The sequence below is a fragment of the Rhinolophus sinicus genome, chromosome 18, assembly GCF_057876585.1.
Source record: "Rhinolophus sinicus isolate RSI-liver-muscle chromosome 18, RSI-T2T, whole genome shotgun sequence".
Taxonomy (NCBI): Eukaryota; Metazoa; Chordata; class Mammalia; order Chiroptera; family Rhinolophidae; genus Rhinolophus; species Rhinolophus sinicus.
The window spans coordinates 42,148,087-42,169,049 of record NC_142518.1 but is presented as its reverse complement, the minus strand read 5'-3'; the positions used below and the strand labels follow the sequence as shown (position 1 = coordinate 42,169,049).

Genomic DNA, 20,963 nt, shown 5'->3' with positions numbered 1-20,963 from the left:
GGTGGGCAGCGCCCCCTGCAACTAAATAATTGAACACAGCACCTTGAGCTGAGCTGCTGCTGAGCTCTCAGATGGCTCAGTTGGTTGGAGCGTGTCCTCTCAACCACAAGGTTGCTGGTTCGACTCCCGCAAGGGATGGTGGGCTGTGCCCCCTGCAACTAGCAACTAGCAACGGCAACTGGACCTGGAGCTGAGCCGCGCCCTCCACAACTAAGACTGAAAGAACAACAACTTGAAGCTGAACAGAACCCTCCACAACTAAGATTGAAAGGACAACAACTTGACTTGGAAAAAAGTCCTGGAAGTACACCCTGTTCCCCAATAAGGTCCTGTTCCCCTTCCCCAATAAAATCTTTTTTTTTAAAAAAATATGTTGTTTAATCTCCATGTATTTGTGTTTTTTCCTGCTTTCTTTTTGCAGTTGATATCCAATTTCAAAGCCTTGTGATCAGAGAATATGCTTGGTATGATTTCAATCTTCTTAAATTTGCTGAGGTTAGTTTTATGTCCCAATATATGGTCTATCCTTGAGAATGTTCCATGTACACACACGCCTCCATTTTGATGACGTCTCCTCGAATTTATTCTATTCTGATCACAGGTTTCCTTAGTGTTGTGCAGGGGACTCTGCTTGCTGTGCCATTTGTCATGCAAGGCGACCTTTGGGGTCTCTGGTCCCGCTCCCCACATAAGAACGCAGGATATGGCTAGGCCAAAAAAAGGAACACTCACGGAGCCATAGATAGGGGAGTCATACCACTATAGTCTCACTGGAGGCAGGATCCACACGACCTGCAACCTGCTGTCCGTTTCTCTGCCTGCCAACCAACCAACAGACCAACCGGGGCAGCCATGGCAATTATATCAGTGGCTAATTGGCTAATTGGTTACAGCTGATGGTCAATTAGTCACAGCTGATGGCCATCTACTACCCGAGTCAGCACCTTTCCACGTGAGGCCAAGAGCCTGGAAACTGCTCTCTGGGACTCTGTCCCCACACTTAGCCTTATCACTCGCTAATCACTTTCCTCCTCCCCACAAGTTGCCTCCAAAATAGCTCCTGTTCTAGTTTTCCCTGATTGCTGAAAGACCCTGAGTCTCAAACCAGGAAGTCACTTTAGATTCATTGCCCTCCATACAAGACAGTGAAATTAAGTCATGATTAGTGTCTAAGATAAACCTAGCCTGATTTAAAGCAGTGGAACAGATTTTATTTAACAACTATTGACAGTAGGGGGAAAAGCTGAGCTCCATTATGATTTGTGCAGAGGTAATTTGTCATTTTAAAGGGACAATGAGGGAGTGGGGGAGATCTAGGGCTTAGTAAAGTCAGAGAAGTGAAAAATTACAAAAGATTGGTGTGGGGACAGAGTCCCAGAGAGCAGTTTCCAGGCTCTCGGCCTCACGTGGAAAGGTGCTGGCTCGGGTACTAGATGGCCATCAGCTGTAATCAGATGGCCATCAGCTGTAACTGGTTAGCCATTAGCCACTAATATAATTGCCATGGCTATGCTGGCATGTTGGTTGGTGGGCAGAGAAGCAGACAATGGATTGCGGATCGTTTGGATCCTGCTTCCTATATCTCCAACCCAGCCGCCAGTGAGAATATAGTGGTATGAACCCCCTATCTATAGCTCCATTGGTGTTCATTCTTGGCCTCACCATACTCTGCATCCACCCACCGAGAGCCGAAGTGAGACCAGAGACCTTGCATGACACATGGTGCAGCGAGCAGGGTATGGTGCCGTCCAGAATTTTCAAAGGGGTAATGGAGCTGTTTATACGTATGAAAGCTAAGTTTCGGGAGGCCCATAAGGAGTAACGCCTGGAATGGGAGGCGCGGTCTGCCTGGGAGATTTGAACCTCTGGATGGCACACCACCCCCTTGGCCATAGAAGGCATCACCTTCCTTTTGGTAATCTGCTGCTGCTGTAGGCTCCAAGGGTTGTGGACATCTTACACCAAGGCCACCACCCAGTCAGACACCTGGTGATGTGAGCAGGATTCCAGCCAGGTAGGAATGGAGTCTGACTCTGGGCAGGAGGACATGTGGCCCCCACACAGTGTGTGGTGCCCGGTAGCCACTGTTCTCAGGAGTTGGACCCCCAAGGAAGGGGTGGCAGGACATGGATGGGTCTCCGGCCAGCGTAGAGAGGGCCCTGCAGGCTCTGGCTGAGCGGTTGCTAGAGGAGGCGAAGGATACAGCCGGCCATGTGGGCTGGATGTTCCTTACTGCGTTGTGTCATAACATGGAAGGCGCGCTTGCTGAAATAGCCCAAGTGCGGGACCAGCAGCCTCGCTGGAAGGCGCTGAAAGCTCAGGTCTGCCAATTAGAGGAGGTGTGCCACGGCAGAGACTCTGAGGCAGAGGTGGACAATGCGAGTAGAAACAATGTAGCTCCCAATCCCCACACTTGGCCCATCCTGCAGCAAAAGGTGAAGCATGAACAGCCTTTGGACTGTCAGGGTGTTGCTGCTGGCAACCCAGCTGTGACTGAGTTCACAACCTACAACCCTTACACTCCCACTGAGTTGCAGGAGCTGGGGACGCGGTACAGACAGAGTCCTGGAGAGCCAATCTCGACTTGGCTACTATCTTTATGGGATGAAGGTGCAGACAGCATTCTCTGCTCCCCAGGCAAAATGGAAAAGCTAACCTCCATGACAGTGTATCTGTCCCTGTGACAAAGGTTACAGAATTGCCGTAGGTTGGCCCAAGACCAGGGCAACCACATTCTAATAGAGTGGCTCACTGCTGCTGTACGCACAGTATGGGGAGAGGCTGGCGATACTGCCAGACATTGTGAGTAAATGGCAATCATATACTGAACTTACTCAAATCATCCATGAAATGGGTATGAGACATGCTATGTCCAACCCTAATATGCAGGTGCCAGATGATGAACGTTTTACAACCAGCAGGAGAGATCTGGTTTTGGATACTGCCCTGCAAGAGCTTTTGGATCCTTGGTTGGCATTCTTAGGCCCTTTGTGGGGCCGCAGATCCATGAAGTTACCACCGCCATGGCCTCCCTGGGGGATGTTGAAAGCCGGCGGCAAAGGAAGTTAAGACAGGAGGTCCGAGAAGTCAAGACCTGGAAGCCCAAATCAAAAGTAAAGGGGTGAGATCGCGGGGCTGAGAGAGTAACACGCGCACAGATGTGGCGTGATCTCGTGGCAGCAGGGGTCGATCGGGAAAAAATAGACCAACAACCCAATTCACTCTTGTTGGAACTTTGGAAACAGCTGCGTCCAAGAACAGCAATTCCGGCAAAGCCTAAAGAAGTCTGGGAAAGTGTGACCCGTGTCCCTCCAGGACTTCATGCAGCAGCTTGAGGCCGACTCCTTTCAGCTTGATTGGGGGGGGGGGGGGCAAGGTACCCGGTCAGAGGGGACGAGCAGGGACTGGAGACCCCACGTGGAACTGTCCATACATTGGTCCCCTTCTAATGTGCAGAGGGTTTTAGCCCTAGTTGACACTGGCGCAGACTGCAGCCTTATTCATGGGAACCCAGAACTGTTCCCCAGACCAGCAATCTGCATTGATGGCTACGGAAGAAAGACTGGCAGTAAAAGCTGTTTCCTTACCACTGGGTATAGGAAAGTTTCCCCCCCACCCCGTACCTACACGGTGTATGTCTCTTCCATCCCGGAGTATATTCTAGGGGTGGACGTGCTACATGGCCTCAGTTTACAGACGTCGGTGGGAGAGTTCCATCTCCGGATCTGGGTGGTGAAAGCGGTGACACGTGGGCATGCTCACCACCCTCCTCAAGTGTTGCCACAGCCCTGGCGTGTGGTTACAGTGCGACAGTACCACCTGCCGGGAGGACAGGAGGAGATTGGTCGTACAATATTGGAATTGGAGAAGGCACATATTGAGAGGCCGATTAACTCCCTTTAACTCTCCAGTATGGCCTGTCAAGAAGCCAGATGGGACCTAGCAAATGACTGTGGACAATAGGGAGTTAAATAAGGAGATGCCACCCTTGCACGCTGCAGTGCCGTCAATTCACGATTTGATGGATCCTATGACTGTCCGCCTGGGAAAGTATCACTATGTAGTGGACTTGGAAAATGCTTTTTTCTCCATTGACATTGCACCTGAGTGTCAAGAGCAGTTTGCTTTTACTTGGGACGGGCAGCAGTGGACTTTACAAGTCCCCCCACAAGGATAATTGCACAGCCCCACTATCTGCCATGGGCTCGAAGCCCAGGACTTGGCACAGTGGGATCACCCGTCTTCTGTGGCCTTGTTTCATTATATTGATGACATATTACTAACTTCTGATTCTCTTTCAGATTTAGAGCGAGCAGCTCCCTCTCTTCTCCGCCACCTGAAGTCATGTGGCTGGGCCGTGAATGAGGAAAAGGTCCAAGGCCCTGGCTTATCTGTCAAGGTTTTCGGTGTTGTGTGGTTGGGTAAGACAAAGGTCACACCTGAGGCGATTATTGATAAAATACAAGCATTTCCGCAGCCAACCATGGTCTCCCAACTGCAGATGTATTTGGGTCTGCTGGGGTATTGGCAGGCGTTTGTACCCCATTTAGCACAAATGGCAAGGCCCTTATATAACATGATAAAAAAAGGGGGCCTCATGGGATTGGACAGAGGCTATAGAGCAAGACTTTGCTGTCACAAAACGGGCAGTGCAGCAGGCACAGGCTCTACAAATGGTAGACCCTGGTCACCCATTTGAATTTGATGTTCACGTAAACCCAGAGGGGTACGGATGGGGCCTCTGGCAATGGCAAGAGTGTCTCTGGTCACCAGTGGGATTTTGGTCCCAATTGTGGAGAGCAGCGGAAGTCCACTACTCTCTAATAGAGAAACAGCTGGCTGCTGTGTATGCAGCCCTAGTGGTCACAGTAGCCATCACAGGAACAGCATGGGTGTTGGTTCGAACAACCTATCCTGTCCAGGGGTGGGTCCGTTCGTGGACCCAGGGACCCAAAATGGGGGTGGCACAGACCACCACCCTCGCCAAGTGGGGTGCCTACTTGGAGCAATGTAGCACCCTTAGTTCAAGCCCTTTGAGCACAGAGCTGCAACAGGTCCTGGGGCCCGTGGAGCTTGTAACCCAGGCTGAGCCAAGCACTCTGCCTATGGGAGAGGACTTGGAGGCCTCGTCCTGCAGAGAAGAACAGTCCCCAGTACCTGAAGATGCCTGGTATACTGATGGTTCTAGCCGAGAGGCTGCAGCCGTTTGGACGGCTATTGGTGTGCAGCCCAAAACAGACACCATTTGGTTTGATACTGGGATCGGCCAGAGTAGCCAGTGGGCTGAGCTACGGGCTGTGTGGATGGTAATCAGCCACGAGCCCGGGCCCCTAGTTATTTGTACTGACAACTGGGTGGTGTTCTAGGGCCTAACGTTGTGGCTCCCCATGTGGAAACACCAAAACTACTTGGTAGGACACCGTCCACTGTGGGGTCAAGCCATGTAGCAGGACCTCTGGGACCTAGGGCAGGGAAAGGAGGTGACCCTAATGCATGTCACAGGTCACTCCCCCTTAGGGTCCCCAGGTAACAGTGAAGCAGATACCCTAGCATGGGTCCAATGGTTAGAACAGGCCCCTGCCACTGATGTGGCCCATTGGCTGTATAGGAAATTGCAGCACGCTGGAAGCCAAACCATGTGGCAGGTGAGTAGACGCTGGGGTCTGCCTTTGAAATAGCAAGAGATAGCAGATGCCTGCTATGACTGTGCTGTCTGTGCCCAGAACAGCTCCCAATGGTGGAGGCTTTCCTGGGAAACACAGCAGATTATGTGAGGGAGGGTGCCCCTCACTCGCTGGCAAGTAGATTATATTGGACCCCTACCTAAGGCCTGCAATGCTGTGTACACATTTACAGCAGTGTACACTGCTACGTGTTTGATGTTTGCTTGGCCATGTCTAGCTGCGGATCAGCGACATACAGTAGTCACTCTTACACAGCTGTGCGCCCTCTATGGACACCCCCAAGTCATTGAAAGTGACAGGGGTACTCATTTTACGGGGCAAGAAGTGCAGCACTGGGTTGCCAGGATGGACGTACAATGGTTGTTTCATACCCCATACAATCCACAAGCATCTGGCATGATTGAACGCTACAACGGACTTTTGAAGCAAGGCCTCCAGGTGTCAAAACACCCTCCCACGATGCGTGACTGGGCCTCTCGTCTATGGGACGTCTTGAGAGTCCTGAATGAGAGACCACAGAAGGAAGGGCCCGCACCAGTAGGAGCTCTGCTACATTGAAAGGCTTGCTCCCTTTCAGTTACAGGTTACCAAAAGTGAAACTCAGTTAAAGCCAGGCTATGGCAGAAATGGAAACATTTTGCTGCCAGCACCCACATGCTTGAAAGCAGGGGAACGGCAGCAATGGACTTGGCCCTGGTGGGTCAAAAGCCCCAACCATCGGTGGTTGGTCCTGATAGCCCCATGGGGGGCTGGTTTGACCCATGATTTGCAAGTGATGCCAGGGGTGGTGGCCAAATGGCCACTGCAAGTGACTGTGGTATATGGAGGTCCCAATGTTGGGATGATTTTGCGGGGAACCTATGGGCTCTCACTATGGCCTATTATGGGATCCCCTGTTCTGCTTCATGTTGAAACTACGCAAGGAACCCAAGCACCACCATAAAGGTCTGGTACCACAAACCAGGAAAGGTGCCGGTGGCAGCAATCCTCCTTTCCCAGGACAAAAAGCTGGCATGTATCCTCCCAGATGGGAGGGATTTGCCATTGTTGGTTCCTATGACTATTTCTTTCAGGGCCCCTTGTGGAAGACATTTGCCATGTAGATTGTGAGGCAAGACCCTGGAGGGGTGGAGTGTAGGGATGGAGACCCAGAGAGCAGTTTCCAGGCTCTCGGCCTCACCTGGAAAGGTGCTGGCTCGGTTATTATATGGCCATCAGCTGTAACTGGTTAGCTATTTGCCACTAATATAACTGCCATGGCTCCACTGGCAAGTTGGTTGGTTGTCAGAGAAGCGGACGGCAGATTGAGGATCGTGTGGCTCCTGCTTCCTGTGTCTCCAAACCCAGCCGCCAACGAGAATATAGTGGTATGCTCCCCTAGCTCTGGCTCCATTGGTGTTCCTTTTTGGCCTCATCATACTCTGTGTCCACCCGCCGAGAGTGGGAGTGGGACCAGAGACCCTGCATGACACTCAGTTCCTTGAGAAAGATACTTCTGAGTTGTAAGAGATACATAGTCACAATGTAAGCCCTTTTTACCAAGTGCTCTGAGAAAAATAGGTCAAGGGCCTACCATCAGACTAGAACAAACAGTAATTTCTCCTTGTAGTGCTGAGCTTTCTCAGGCAAGCATTTTAATGGGTAGTTGGTGTCCATGGGGAGCTGGGGCATGACAAGTCTCTTGGTGCAGGGGTTTGGACAGGGTTATGTGCTGAGAGTTCTGCAGTTCTCATTAGTCCTGTTCTCCAATTTGTCTGCTCCTTCCTATTCTTAAACTGCTGCTGTTTGTGTTCCAGCTGTATAATATCTGGCCTAGATAATTGCAATAGCCTCCTAAGTGATTTTCTTACAGTGGCAGTTCCAAAGGAGTTGGGAGTGGGTGGAATAATCTTCATCAGTCATCTTACCCCAAAAAAGCATTCAACGTAAGTAATATATGCTTGTTAAGTAAAGGCAGCTTTCAAACATATATTCCAGCCCCCCCCATACCACCAGGCTTCACCAAATTGTTCCCTTAAACTGCTCTTTTATAAAAATTCACTGTCTCCCTGTTGCCAGTCTCCCCTTCCCCCTTCTCCAAATCATCACATTTCTCTACCCACTCCAGCTTTGGGTTTAGTTTGTTCTTCTTTTCCTAATTCCTTAAGGTATAATGTTAGATTGTTGATTTGGGATCACTATTCTTTTTTATGTATGTATTTATACCTATAAATTCTCCTCTTAGCCTTCCTTTTGCTGCATCTGAGAAGTTTGGTATGTTGTGTTTCTGTTTTCATTTGTCTCAAGATATTTTCAAATTCCCCTGGGATTTCTTCTTTGACCTACTGATTGTTTAATAATGTAATTTCCACATATTGTGGATTTTCCAGTTTTCTCTCTGCTATTGATTTCTAATGTCAATCCATTTATGAACACAAAATATACTTTGTATAATTTCAATCTTTTACAATTCATTAAGACTTGTTTTGGGGCCTAACATATGGTCTATCCTGGAAAATGTACCACATTTTCCATGCACTTAAAAAAATGTGTACTCTCCTATTGCTGTGTGGAGTGTTTTGTATTGTTCATTCGTCTTCATAATTTAAATATAATATACATTGTCTTTCTTGAAAAAAAGTTAATTCATTTTGTTTTTAGATATTTCACTAATTTTTTGGAATGACTTTATCATCTTGTTTTGCATTCAACAAAAATCACCCAATTGCCATTTCAGTTTCATTATTATTGTTATAAATTCTCATCAGATCTTTTATTTTTGAAAGTTATCTGTGATAAATTACCACAACCATTTTAAGTTTCTTGTCATCTACAAAGTTTTTGTTTTTCTTCACTGAAAATGCTTGCAATCAGATACAGTCCTGAGTTCTTTATCTTCAACAAAGAAATCTGTCTCAGAGCCCTGTGAGAAAAGGTACTCTTGGTCACAGGCTTCTAATAGCATTACTTTTGCAACTTTGAGACTATACACGAGGATAAATGAAGAATTCCAGAATTCTGGTAGAGAAGCAGATGGGTTCATGAGACTGCTAACCCAAGAGATCAAGCAGAAGAAGAATTAATTGCATTGGACTGAATGAATGAATGAAGGATGATTGTGGATTTTGTTTGGAATATTGTTGATGTTTAATATTCTATCTTCTGGATATATAAGGAACTCCTTTCTCTTTCATATAACTCATAACAATTTAGTAAACTATGCTTTTGTAAACAGAAATGAAACACTTATAAATGACATCTTTTTCTCTTTACCTAACCCCTCCAGAATTTGGAAATTCTTAATAGTATTCTTATTTTCGTGGCAATATAATTATTTGCATAGGTTCAATAAAAATTAGTTTTCCTTGTCATCAGGATGTAATTGGAAACAGTGATTATGCAACCAAAGCTTTGACTGGGATGTCATATTTGAGAATGATGTTCATTTAATCTGATATGATCAGACTCTTTTAGCGATCTAAGGTTGACTTTATTGAGCAAATGTTTACAAAGCTTTCTTGGGAAAACTTGTCTGGCATCTGTTTACAGCCTTTCAAGTGAGGAAGGTCACTACATAGCATGCCTAGGGCACAGAATATTTCAGGGACTATGAGAGGAGAAGTATTTGCCCAAATTTATAGGTACTATATTTGAAATCTGGCAGTGAGTTCTTTGTTTGGCTTTCTAGCCTCAGACTTTTTAAAAAAAGTCCAACCTAGGATCCCAGCAAAGCAAATTTAGGAAGGCCTATATGCTATATTAACAAGTCTTACTGCAGCTATGTAAATAATTAGACTTAATTTTGTGAGTAAGAATAATCTTTCTTTGAGACTATTTTTGATCAAAGGGAGCGGGGTGACTCCCTGTGAGAGACATTTTGTATTTCAATGGAAAATTATCCATTGTCTATAGTAAGCCTTTGGGATTATCATAATATAGCCATATTCATTGTCTTTGAGCTATTTTGCAACTCTCTAAATTGTAGATAACTAATAAGTATGTAAATTAAATACTTTCAGGTTCAGATTTAATTAACTTTTCATCCCCAGTTGGAAAACCACTTTTGTCTCCTTTTGCAATTCATTTCAACTTTTCTTTAATACATGTAAATCTGTGCTGTTTTGACTTTTCCTTTGAACAGGTTATAATAACATCTGTCATGTTTTGTCATAGGAGTAATATTAAATATTTAGCCTTGTTCATTTTTATATTTGTATGAGTTATGATTTTACCTTTTTCTGAAAATTATCTTTTAATGGATTGAATAAATGAGAAATTTTAGAAATACTACCATTAAAAATGGTTCAGAACTAACTTTTCACTAATATACTTTTTCAAACCTTTAGAATTTTTGCACTATATATGCCTATTTACTGTTCAGATTATAGAATTCCAGAATTTAAAAAAATAAGTGCCAAAAGATTGTTTCTGTCCCTGATACACTACACTTTCATATACATAATTTAATAAAAATATAATGAAAATTAAAATTTCCCTTGGTAAAGCTCATTCATTTGAGAGCAAATTACATTGTGGCACTTTACCCCTAAATACTTCAGCAAGTAGCTGAAGAAGCAAGATCTCTAGTAAACTTAGTAAGGGTTCTTCTAGTTGTTTGGGAATGATAACTGGGCTGATCCCATCTCCCTCTTTTTTTATCCCTCAACAGGCTAACCAAAGTGGATAGACTTCTTTACTCCCAATAACCCAAATAGAGAAAAGCCGGCTGCTACCGTGTTTCCCTGAAAATAAGACCTAGCTGGACCATCAACTCTAATATTAATTTTTGCTCCAAAAGATGCATTAGAGCTGATGGTCCAGCTAGGTTTTATTTTCAGGGAAACACGGTAGTGCTGTTTAACCTCCAGCCTAGAGGACTTAATCCTCTGCAATGCAATCAATAATTCTAAATGGTGAGACAGAATAAACATATAGTGCTTGCTACATACAACAGGCACTTTCTAAATAAATTCTCCCTTAAATTTAATAGCAATCAATAATCCAATATTATTTCTATCTTACAGGTGAGGAGAAAGAAGCTATGAAATAACTTTCTTACAGTTGTAATAAAATAGTGCTTGAAGTCTAGGACCTTTATGTTTTCCTGTTGTTATGCACCTAGCTCTGTCCCTATCAGACAAATCTCTTTAAGGAGATTAACCCTGGGTAATGATTTCACCTCGGATTGGGTGGGGGAACAAATGATTCCATTATTTATTTGGTCTTTTTCGCGCTCTTCATCTAAAGTGGGAGTATAATCTGCTTGCCGTCCACATAATCACCGAGGCTAGTAAAGCTGAGGGGAGAGGGCAAATGAGGATGGGGTGGGGGATGGCAGCTGATGAACTGAGTTCCAGTTTGTTTGTTTTTTTAATTAAAGTTTATTGGGGTGATAATGGTTAGTAAAGTTACATAGTATTTCAGGAGTACAATTCTGTATTACATCATCTATAAATCCCATTGTGTGTTCACCACCCAGAGCCAGTTCTCCTTCCATCACCATACATTTGATCCCTTTTACCCTCATCTACCACCCCTCTCCCCCCTTACCCTCTGGTAACCACAAAACTATTGTCTATGTCTTTGAGTTTTTGTTTCTTCATTTGTTTGTCTTGTTCCTTTGTTGTTTTCAGTTTTATATACCACATATCAGTGAAATCATATGGTTCTCTACTTTTTCTGTCTGACCTATTTCGCTTAGCATTATAGTCTCAAGATCCATCCATGTTGTTGCAAACGGCATTACTTCATCTTTTCATATGGCAGAATAGTATTCCATTGTGTATATATACTACATCTTCTTTATCCATTCATCTATTGAAGAACACTTTGGTTGTTTCCAAGTCTTGGCCACCGTAAACAAAGCTGCAATGAACATTAGAACACATATATCTCTACTGATAAATGTTTTCAGATTTTTGGGGGTAGATACCCAGGAGAGGGATTGCTGGGTCATATGGTAATTCTATTCTTAATTTTTTCAGGAACCTCCACACTGCCTTCCATAGCGGCTGCACCAGTCTGCATTCCCACCAACAGTGTATGAGCGTTCCTTTTTCTCCACAGCCTCTCCAACACTTGTTACTATTTTTTATTTATTTATTAAATTTATTGGGGTGACAATTGTTAGTAAAATTACATAGATTTCAGGTGTACAATTCTGTATTACATCATCTATAAATCCCATTGTGTGTTCATCACCCAGAGTCAGTTCTCCTTCCATCACCATATATTCGATCCCCCTTACCCTCATCTCCCACCCCCCACCCCCCAGCCCCCTTAACCTCTGGCAACCACCAGACCATTGTCTGTGTCTATGAGTTTCTGTTTCTCATTTGTTTGTCTTGTTCTTTTGTTGCTTTTGGTTTATATACCACATATCAGTGAAATCACATGGTTCTCTGCTTTTTCTGTCTGACTTATTTCGCTCAGCATTACACTTGTTACTATTTGTCTTGTTGATGATAGCCATTCTGACTGGTGTGAAGTGGTATCTTATTGTGGTTTTCATTTGCTTTGCTCTGATAATTAGTGATGTTGAGCATTTTCTCGTATGTCTATTGGCCATTTGTATGTCCTCTTTGGAGAAATGTCTATTCAGGTCCTCTGCCCATTTTTAAATTCGATTGTTTTTGTTGTTGTTGTTGTTGAGTTGTATGAGTTCCTTATATATTTTGGATATTAGACCCTTATTAGAGGCGTTGTTTGCAAAAATCTCCCATTCGGTTGGTTGCCTCTTTATTTTGTCGATGGTTTCTTTTGCTGTGTAGAAGCTTTATAGTTTGATATAATTTGATAGTCTCATTCATTTATTTTAGCTTTTACTTCCCTTGTGAGTTCCAAGTTTTAAACGCACTTTTGTTACTCCCCCTTTTCAAAAGCTCCTTCGTGAGTGTGCAAGAGCTGTTGACGGTGACAGTGGCACATATGCGACTGTTATTGCCAGTATGAGATTCAAAAGCTAGAAACGTTCACCAAAGTTGCCTCAGCCTGATTCTGAGTGGCAGTCTCCAGGCGTTGAGTTCTGCCATCAGTTGGGGGCGGAGTGGGAGGCATGGCCAAGTCTTCTCCCAGAAAGGTTTAGTTAGCTGTAGCCACTGACCCACCCCCACCCCCCGCACCACTGCGAAGCCCTACTGCCCTGCCCTACCTTCTTCCCTCAGTCCTGGCAATGAAAACCCAGCTAGAGACCAGCGAAGCTGCCCACATCACTGCCAAGGACGAGGGAGCCAGACTTTGGAGCTGGAACCAACCCCGCCTCCTCTGCCTATTCTGAACCCTTCCCTGTTCCTGCCTCCCCTCTTGAAGCTCTATTTCCTGCCTCTCCGCTGAGTCCCACCCGGTCACGGCTGATCCCAAATCCGTCCCCGTTGTTGTTCCTTAACCCAGACCCTTAGCCCTGGCACTGTCAGCAGCCTATTGGTCCAATCAGCTGTCCTTGCTGCCTCTGTCATCTTCTGTAGGGAATGTGTTGAAGAAAATTTGCCTTCATTGGTTGATGTGAGCTTTTGTCTATTAGCTTTTATTTGTTCCTGTATGTGAGGTGATTTCTGTGCTGTGATCAGGGGTTGAGTAAATTCCCCCTTTGGTCTCATTCTCCTGAGCAGGGGAGACATGGGATGAGGTTGCTTTTCTGTCCCCCTTTGGTTTCATTCTCCCTAGCAGGGGAGACAGGAGATGAGGTTTTCTGTTTGGCCTCATTCTCTATAGTAGGGGAGATATGAGATGATGTTTGTTGTTCTGTCCATGTTGTGAAGTAATGGTTAGCTTAGGGTTAAAGAAATTCTTGATCAGGGGTTGAGAGAATTCCCTCTTTGTTCTGTCTGGTTCGCCCACATCAACAGATGAAGTAAAGAAGTAACTAAGTTATATCAGGATGACGTGACAGGCATGTTGCCAGGCTTTGGAAGACCTTGGGCTGATGGTCCCAGCAAGAACAGTAGATATTGCTTATCCGGATGAATTGGCCCTTTGGCCGGATGGGCAACCCTCATATCAGTAACTGCCAGACCCTCCCAGAACTGGCCATTCTCAGAGGGGGAGGCAGGAACAAGAAACTTGGCTCTAAGGTATCTGAGAAAACATATAAGTCAGACCTCATTTGGCAGTGTTAATAATTATTATTTCATCATTTGGTCATTTTGTCATTGGTGATTTCTCCTCATTCTAACATTTTGAAGACTTCCAGCAACATGCAGCTTACAACACCAGGGGGTGTCCTGACTTCCAGCCAGGAACCTGGTGACTGCTGGCTGGTTCCCGATCTCTCCAGTGTTGTTCCCCAAGGTTAGCCTTCTTGAGAACTCATTAGCATCTAGAAAACTTGTATGCAGTTTACAGCTTATAGCATCAGAAGACACCTTGACTTCTAACAACAACAGCCGCAGCAAAATTCTTGAGAACTTGTAAATAGCGGTGTGTGAGATGCCTGAGTTTCTCTCAGCTACAGACCTGGCAAGGTTTTTTTTTTGTTTGTTTGTTTTTTTAAATTTTATTTTATTACATTTATTGGGGTGACAACTGTTAGTAAAATTACATAGATTTCAGGTGTACAATTCTGTATTACATCATCTATAAATCCCATTGTGTGTTCATCACCCAGAGTCAGTTCTCCTTCCATCACCATATATTCGATCCCCCTTACCCTCATCTCCCACCCCCCACCCCCCACCCCCCTTACCCTCTGGCAACCACTAAACTATTGTCTGTGTCTATGAGTTTCTGTTTCTCATTTGTTTGTCTTGTTCTTTTGTTGTTTTTGGTTTATATACCACATATCAGTGAAATCACATGGTTCTCTGCTTTTTCTGTCTGACTTGTTTCGCTCAGCATTACTCTCTCAAGGTTTTGATTTATGACTTTTTCAGTGCTGTTCTCCCCCAGTTTGGTGAGCTTTTGACATCTACTGTAATAGTTACCATCCTATAGAGCTCAGTACTGCTTTTGGATATTCCTTACTGATGTTATTTGTATATTTAGCCAAGAGATTTTTGATCAATAGTAAACATGTTGGGAATCTCTAAAACTTATAAGTACGTGTACTCCTTTGACGTGACATTGGTATCAATGTATATAGTTCAGTCTTAACCACCTTTACTTTCTGTCATTAGCACAGTCTATTAATTGCCTTTGTCTTTCGCTATTGCATATTGCTAAATAAATTGATTAGATATTGCTAAATAAATTCATTAGCCCCACTCTAGCATGTGTCCCTCCTCCTTCTTTTCCCTGCTCATCATTACACCTTCCCTTTGAAGTCAGTGTTTAAAGACCTTGAAAATGAACTCCTCCAATCCGCAGAAAGAATCCAGTTTGGGCAGAATTTCATATTGGTTACTTTTGATGTGCTTCAAAAAAAACCCCATATTTAGACTGTCTTCACAATACTATGGTACCATTTGGTCCTCTTGCCTTTGTGACAGCAAGATGTGTCTGTACTAGTTAGTGAAGTAACTTGCACTTTTAGATAACTTGTAAGTGCTCTACAAAGCAAGCTATACATTTGATTTAGTACTGGGAAAGAAAAAAATACTCTCAGCAAAAACTAGATTATTTGAAGAAAATATGAATTTCTATTCCAAAGATACAATGACAGAAGAGTTGCCTGGAATGGCCCACCTGCAGGTGAGTGGAACTCTTCCCCCAAAAAGATACTAAAAGTGACATAGAAGTTCAAGAAAATTAATTACTAGCCTCCATCAAACTGCCCCGTCTCGTCAAGTACATGATTCTGAAGCTTATTTAGCACCAGGGAGTAACAATTCAAAGGCAGTTTACCTACTGATACAGATGAACTGTGGGCTCTTGAAGAGTTAAAGAGGAAGATTTGATAGAGGAATTTGACATAATTCCTCATAACTGTGCTTACAGAAAAAGAGAATGAAATCTCTTTGAGGAAGAAAGGCAGAGGAAATAGGTATATAATCATTTCCTAAAATAACTTACTTTATTATTCAGGGCAGTTTTCAAATTAAGATTACAAAGGCAGGGTACGGGATCAATCATGATGACATTAGCTTAGATGAACATATTCCTGTGCCATCCATATATTTTTCTCATTCTGCTCAACCTAAAAGTTTAGGTCCCAATAAATCCAGGAAAAATGTCGTTTACAAATTCAATAAGAAAGAAGGTGGCAAGCTTAAGGGAAAAAATATCTGTATCAACTGTACACCAGTTCTGACAAATATTAAAGTACCTACTGACATTTACAAAGCTTTCCTCGATGTGAATGGTGAATATCACCCACTCCCCCAAAACTGATTTTGAAGCCTCCCAAAGTATTAATAATACCAGCGCAAGAACTGCTGCTGGCATCGAAGTCACTTGAAGTACCAGCATACTGGCTAAGAGGAAAACAGGAACAAGAAATGACTTCAAAGGAAAATCTGCCTTCATCTGAATTATCTCGGATAAGAGAAGAAGTGCAGTGCCTAGCCATTAACCGGAGCAGAAAGAAGGTTCACCAAAAAATCAAATAGAGGGTTTCAAAGCTCAAGGTGCCAGGTTGCAGAAAATTCAGGTTCAGTTCTGAAAATGAAAATCTGCACTGTTCCTGAAGTTTAGAGTATATTACATATATTAGAAATGTAGTTTGTGATTTAACAACAAAAGAAAAACAGTCTGGTTAATTTCAAAACAGGCTCTTTTACTTACACGTGTTAATTTTGGAAAAAAAAAAAAACAATGTCTAATACTTATAGCCAGAATATTTTATTAATTCCAAGGTATTGTCAACTTTGTCTTTGCCTTATGATACAGAAGTAGCATTTAAATTATTTTTCAGAGAGTACTGTTTGAATGTTGCCTTTGCAATTCAACCTAAATATACAGATTTGTGTGAGCTATAGTAAACCATTACAAAAAAGCAGTTTTCAATTGATTTACAACTATATTGAATTGTTTCTGTATTTTACAAGCATATTTGTATCCCCATTATTGATGGTTTTGCAACTAAATGCATACTTAAAAATCTAATATATTTTCTCCTGGCTATTTCTTTAATAATATACCAAAATAAAAGGCAGAAAAATATGCTTAAATCTGATAAAAGGAAGTTTATTTGTATAGAAAAGATGTTAAAGAGAATTTTGAAATTAGAAAACCAAAAGCTGAAATGCTCATTGTTCTACGTTTTTGTTTTTTTAGTAAAACACCACTGATATCTCTTGGTTCCCAGTAGCCCACAGAATAAAGTCCAACACCTAAGTAGCACAGGAAAGGTCTTTTGTCTAGGTTTGTTGTCACTCTTGGGCCTAATACAATATAGCCAAGCTGCACTGAACTTCCTACCATTCCTCCAAACACTCCAAGCATTTACTTTGCTTACACTGTTGCTTCTGTAATGTCTTTTCTCTAATTTATATGCCCAGCAAATCCCTATTCTTCAAAATTAGTTCAAAAGTTATTTCCTTTTCAATGTCTTTCCCAGTAAGTATGTCTCCCCATTTCCATGGCAACCTTGCACATTTGTTTCATCCCGTCTACATTACAAATATCTGGGGGGGGGGGGAACAGAACAAAAAGAAAAACAAATATCTGTTTATGTGTCTGTCTCCCATTAAACTGTCAGCTTTGTATCCTCAGCACCTAAGCTGGACTTTGACACATTGGCATTTCCTCAACAAAGTTTTGACAAATTAAAGAATGGAAAGCAACGTTTTGTCATCAAATGACTTAGGGTTAATACAGGCTCAATTCAAGGGCTTTCAATATCCAAATTAAAAGTAGCTGTTTGCACAGTGTGAGGGATGTAAATGATAAACGTCTAAGTTTTGCTTTGTCTTGTGCACCTGAAACTAATTAAAAAAATAAATTAAAAAAAAAAAGTAGCTGTTTGGTCTAAAAAAATAAATGAAGAAACAAAACAGAAACAAACTCATAAATACAGAGAGCAAATTGATGGTCACCAGATAGGAGAGGGGTGGGGGATGGGTGAAAAAAGTGAAGGGATTAAGAAGCACAAACTACCATTTATAAAAATTTTCACAGGGAAAAAAAAAAATTGTCACAGGGATGTAAAGTACAGCACAGGTAATATAGTCAATAACAGTGTAATAACTATGTATGAGGTAAGATGGGGTGACTTATTGGGTGATCACTTCATGAATTTTATAAATGTCTAATCATTATGTTATACACCTGAAACTAATATAATATTGTATGTAAACTACCAATTTGTACTTTTTATTCCTTTCCCCCCAACTCTCCTCCCTTCTGGCAACCATCAAAATGTTCTCTGTTTCTATGAGTTTGTTTCTGTTTTAAGTTTATTCATTTATTTTGTGTGTTAGGTCCTACATATAAGTGAAATTATATGGCATTTGTCTTTCTCTGCCTGATTTACTCCACTCAGCATATTACCCTCTAGGTCAATCCATGTTGTTGCAGATGACATGATCTCATTCTTTTTTATAGCTGAGTAATATTCCATTGTATATATGAACCACCTCTTTTTTATCCATTCTTCCATTGATGGACACCCAGGTTGCCTCTATATCTTGGCTATTGTAAATAATGCTGCAATGAACATATAGAGGCATATTTCCCTTTGAAGTAGTGTTTTGGGTTTCTTCAGATCAATACCCAGAAGTGGGATTACTGGGTCTCCACCATTTGTTTTCATGTGTGAGCATACTCTTCAGTAAAAAGAACCCCTTTTCTTATAAAATATCCCTTTCTCTCCTTGACTTCCATGCTATTGTTTCTAGGATTTCCTGCCTCTGCTCAAAATGCAGAACTGCCATTGTCCCCTTTCCACTTTTCCATGAATCCCCACCTAGATTTAAGTTTTGTCTCCTCTGTACCCATCTCTTACTTTATTAGATACCATCCTTGGAGCAGTACAGGCTTGGCACCTACCAGGCAGGGTCGGCCCATTAAGGAGGGCAGTGTTCCAGAAAGGGAGCAGTGGTATTTCAGAGGTCAAAGGAGAGGTCATCACATCTGGCTGGCTTGAGCAGGATTGGATCATCTCCCTATGAATGGAGCTAAGGCACTAGTCTCCTTCTAAAAGCGGCAGTGTCCATCCTCAGTAAGTCTCTAGAGGCCAGACTGTGGCCTTGCATTAACTTCATCCAGAAGGCTGATTGGCGTCTTCTTGAAGCTTCCCAGGAAGTAGAAGTTGTGGCAGATTGTGTTCTTTTAGCTATTTGGAGCTGTCTGGAATAAAGGTAAATGTTGTCAGGTGATACTGTAGCTCTCTTGCACATTGAGGCCATGGGGTGGGAGGTTCTGTTTGTTTGTTTTTTAACTAAAGTTTATTGGGGTGACAATTGTTAGTAAAATTACATATATTTCAGGTGTACAATTCTGTAATACATTGTCTATATCTCACATTGTGTGTTCACCACCCAGAGTCAATTCTCTTTCCATCACCATATATTAGATCCCGTTTACCCTCTTCTAGAGCCCCCCTCCCCCCTTACCCTCTGGTAACCCCTAAACTATCGTCCATGTCTATGAGTTTTTGTTTCTTCAATTGTTTGTCTTGTTCTTTTGTTTTCAGTTTTACATACCACATATCAGAGAAATCATATAATTCTCTACTTTTTCTGTCTGACTTATATCGCTTAGCATTATAATCTGAAGATCCATCCATGTTGTCACAAATGATACTATTGAGGTTCTGTTTCTTTTTTTTTATAAAGATTTTATTGGGGAAGGGGAACAGGGCTTTATTGTTCAGTGTGTACTTCCAAGACTTTTTTTCCAAGTCAAGTTGTTGTCCTTTTCAATCTTAGTTGTGGAGGGTGCTGTTCAGCTTCAAGTTGTTGTCCTTTCAGTCTTAATTGTGGAGGGCACAGCTCAGCTCCAGGTCCAGTTGCCTTTGTTAGTTGCAGGGGGCACAGCCCACCATCCCTTGCAGGAGAGTCGGGAGTCGAACTGGCAACATTTGTGGTTGAGAGGACGCGCTCCAACCAACTGAGCCATCCGGGAGGCAGCTCAGCTCAAGGTGCCATGTTCAATCTTAGTTGCAGGGGTGGAGCCCACCATCCTTTGCGGGACTCGAGGAATTGAAACGGCAACCTTGTGGTTGAGAGCCCACTAGCCCATGTGGGAATCTAACCGGCAGCCTTTGGAATTAGGAGCACGGAGCTCCAACCGCCTGAGCCACCGGCCGGCCCAGAGGTTCTGTTTCTTAATGCCAGAGCAATTAGATGAGTGTAATTGAGAGGGGGCAGAGCCTGGACTTCCTCTCCTGACAGTTGCCTTGCCACAGCTTTGAGCTCTGGAAGCACTCCCCTTTGTTAGTGGATTGGAGGGCCACAGAGGAGTTGTCATCTTTTTCCTCAGTCTCCTCTTTTGTGAGCTCCCAGTTGCTGGAGGATGATGGAAATTGCTTTTGTGGGGGAGACTGCTCACTGGAGGAAGATGGCAGGTACTCCATCACTACAGTTTAGATTCTTTATCTTTTGGGAGTGGCTGAGGGAAAAGAAGCATGCTTGTCAGATTAATCTTCTTACGGGGTTTTGGGGCCTTCTGGCAGGCAAGGGGGCACACGATTTTGGGATTCACCCACATCCAGAGGTTGGCTTCAGAGTCAGGATCGTCTTTGTTGGGATTGGGTCTTCTCACTTGAGGCATCTTTGGGGGCTCCACTATTCTGGGTACGTATTTGGCAAGGTGCTGCTGAGAAATGGGGTATTGGTCTGTGGTGATGGGAAGGAAGAACTCATTCCCCATGTCCCAGTCCAGCAGCCCTGGGACCTGGCCATGGAGACTGTACCAGAATTCACGATTTTTCAGTTTTATATCCATCTTTAGTGGAAAGATAGGTGGAAGACTTCCAAAAGGACAAAGCTTTATTTCAAAGCTTTGAGAGTATTGAATTTGTGGGAGCAAAGCACCTCTTTATTTGGAATACTTTTTCCAAGTGTTCTGAGACACTTTGAAAACCAATAACTCCTTCTTCATTGCCACTTACTGCTTGTTTATCCTCTCCAAGGGTTCAACCTTGAGTGACTGGTCAAGGGAAGAAATCTTTCTACAAGACAAAACACAACATAAAAATAAATAAAAAGCTTGTCAAGATAGCTACATGCTGGGGTGAGCTTCATACAGCTTAATGCAAAGAAAGATCTACAATAAGGATTAAGTGACTTGTCAAGCACAAACTACAAAGAGATTAGACTCAGGATCCTAAGTACAGTACATGTTTCACACCATCTTAGCTGGTTTTTGTTATCCTTGTGAGGACAAGTCATAGCAACATACATATATTAAAACCATATTCTAGCCAAGGTAATATGGCACTTCAATTTCTCACACTTTGATAACCCTCTCCTCTTTGCTCCAAAC

The 20,963-nt window shown here is 43.1% G+C and overlaps 1 protein-coding gene across 1 annotated transcript; it reads right to left on the bottom strand.

Moving 5' to 3' along the window:
* Positions 1-17,078: 17,078 nt before the first annotated feature.
* FOXR2 (forkhead box R2) lies at positions 17,079-20,423 on the bottom strand. Its single transcript, XM_088794749.1, is given in 6 exon segments — positions 17,079-17,161; positions 18,525-18,653; positions 18,656-18,891; positions 19,797-19,851; positions 19,854-20,063; positions 20,066-20,423. Coding segments are annotated over 6 exon segments (1,071 nt in total).
* Positions 20,424-20,963: the final 540 nt, after the last annotated feature.